General features: G+C 50.0%; 1 protein-coding gene across 1 annotated transcript in view; it reads right to left on the reverse strand.

The window, feature by feature from the left end:
- Positions 1-2500, reverse strand: part of invs (inversin) — a gene marked incomplete at its 5' end in the record, with an annotated part of 24493 nt that overhangs the window by 14143 nt on the left and 7850 nt on the right. The window contains 2 exons of the mRNA XM_080540933.1: positions 1284-1450; positions 1560-1659. Of these exons, the coding sequence (XP_080397059.1) occupies positions 1284-1450; positions 1560-1659 (267 nt within the window). The remainder of the gene's footprint in view (positions 1-1283; positions 1451-1559; positions 1660-2500) is intronic.

The raw sequence follows: 2500 nt of genomic DNA on the forward strand, positions 1-2500 counted from the left end.
ACCACATCAATACACACCACACACACCTTCCCCATCTCTCTCTGGTGTCTGATCCAATCCCCTGATCATCCATCTCTGTCCTCTCCTGTTGGCCCTCAGACTCTCCACTCTTGTCTCTGATAGGTTGTTCACCATCTCTTGTTAACCCCTGATGTTCTGGCTCAATACTCACTCAAGACCATTTCATACACACATCACATATTATAAGCCAGCTTCACACTGTCCAACAGAACCTCTCATCTCCCCCCCAGTAACTACCTGGATGTGTGGAGCGCATTCTGCCCCAAAATGGCTGCCATGCCCCTCCCAGATGCAGATGTGTGTTTTTATCTATTTGCCTTCCTGTGACCGCATGTCCACTGTCTGACAAATCTATGGTATGTGTGTGCACGCGCGTGTGTGAGTGTAAGTGTGTGGCTCATCCTCCCTATCCTCAGCCCAATTAGATCAGTAATCCCAAGCCTCTCTCCTGTCTCGGCCACGTATTGATCAGGTGTCAGAGAGAGAGGGCCTCCCATCACCCCACACACAAAGCCAAATACACACACGCTACCCTTCTCCATCAACCTGCACCCTGCCCCCCCCCCACTCAGAGCTTCAGCTACATAGAGATATCACTATTACCATACAGTCCATAATACACAAAGAATGGACACACGCACCCACACGCACGCACGCACCCACACGCACGCACACACACGCTCACACACACACTCTTACACTTGGACTGATGAATGTGCGACGTGCTGTGTTCCCAAGGACTGAGCCCTCTCTGACCGTAGAAAAGGCCAGTGCGGTTTGCGGTTCCAATATCAGTGTGTGTGTATGTGGATGTGCGTGTGTGTGTATGTGTGTGTGTGTGTGCGTGTGTGTGTATGTGGATGTGCGTGTGTGTGCATGTATTTTTGAGAGAATGTGCTAGAGCATGCTTCTAAGAGAGAAAGAAAAAGAGACAAACAATGAAATAGAGAGGGGGGGGAGAGAAAGAGAAGTGTCTGAGTTCACATTAGCCTTGAGGGTTTTCCTATCTCCACTAGGGGGCACTGCATCATAACTGAAGTCAGACTTTATATAGACTACACAACCAGTCTATTCATTCATTATCCAGCTATCCATTCGAGACCTTTATTACTTTGTGTTCTAGAGGTTCACCTAAAAAAAAAAAAGGTACCCAAGGTACATTTACCCTACCTTACCTTCTTTCATATGGGTGATGGCATGATATGAATATATAAATGAATATCATTTGATGTGTGGATGTGGTAGTGTGTGTGTGTGTGTACCTTCTGGGCAGCGAGGTGCAGTGCGGTGCGTTGGCTGTGGTCAGTCTTGTTGACGGAGGCCCCGGCTTTCAGCAGGGTCTCGGCGCAGTCCAAGCGGTCAGCCAGGACACAGTACATCAGAGGGGTCCTACCAAACTGGTCCTCACGGTCCCGCAGCGAGGGCTCGGCTACACACACACACACACACACACACACACACAAGGGTCAGGGGTCAGAGGTTACAGACCAGGGCTTAGGGGTCAGTACCTGAGGGGTTACTGTAGGTCTGTGTAGTACCTGTGATGAGTCTAAGGAGGGCGCTCTTGTCACCATTGACTGCGGCCGCGTGCACCTGGGAGCCTAAAGGGACAGGGCCTGGGGGGCAGGGGTCAGACGCCTAAAACAGAGAGAGAGAGAGAGAGAGAGAGAGAGAGAGAGAGAGAGAGAGAGAGAGAGAGAGAGAGAGAGAGAGAGAGAGAGAGAGAGAGAGAGAAGAATAAATACCCTTTAAGCCATAGCAATCAGAGGACCACTTTTAGGCTTGGTATTCAAACCAGCAGCCCTGTCTTCTATGGAGTGGGTTAATGCAGGCTGAATGCTGTGTGTGTGTGTGTGTGTGTGTCTTCCCCTGCTGAGGGGGTTAAATCTCTTCCTGGCCCCACTTAACCAAAGCCCAGTGAACGCTGGGTAATCTGCAGACAGGAAGCAGCTGGGGAGGGGGGACCCCAGCGGGGTGTTATGTGAGTGAGTGTGTGTATGGGAGGGGGGTCTCTCCTCATGCCTTATTCATATCTCATCAATACTGCAGCAGGTCTGTGTGTGTGTGTGTGTGTGTGTGTGTGTGTATGTGTGTGTGTGTGTGTGTGTGTATGGGGGGGAGAGTACAGCTCAGGGGGCCCAACACAGAAATCAATTACTGCCCCTCACATAAACTCATATACACTCAGTTAGGGAATCTTCTAGATATCTTAATTTCCTCACACACACACACACACACACACACACACACGCGCACACACACACACACACACACACACACACACACACACACACACACACACACACACACACACACACACACACACACACACACACTGCTGTCAGGAGAGAGGGAGCTTATAGAGGGACATTATACTACAAAAGCAAAGGTTTGTCAGGTGCTGTCCGAGCCCATGTCTCACGTCATGGCTGATGTAGCTCCAGCTATATGCTTCCACATCAATGAAAAAGACTGACGT

Source organism: Nansenia antarctica (genome assembly GCF_963989245.1).
Source record: "Nansenia antarctica genome assembly, chromosome: 10".
NCBI lineage: Eukaryota > Metazoa > Chordata > Actinopteri > Argentiniformes > Microstomatidae > Nansenia > Nansenia antarctica.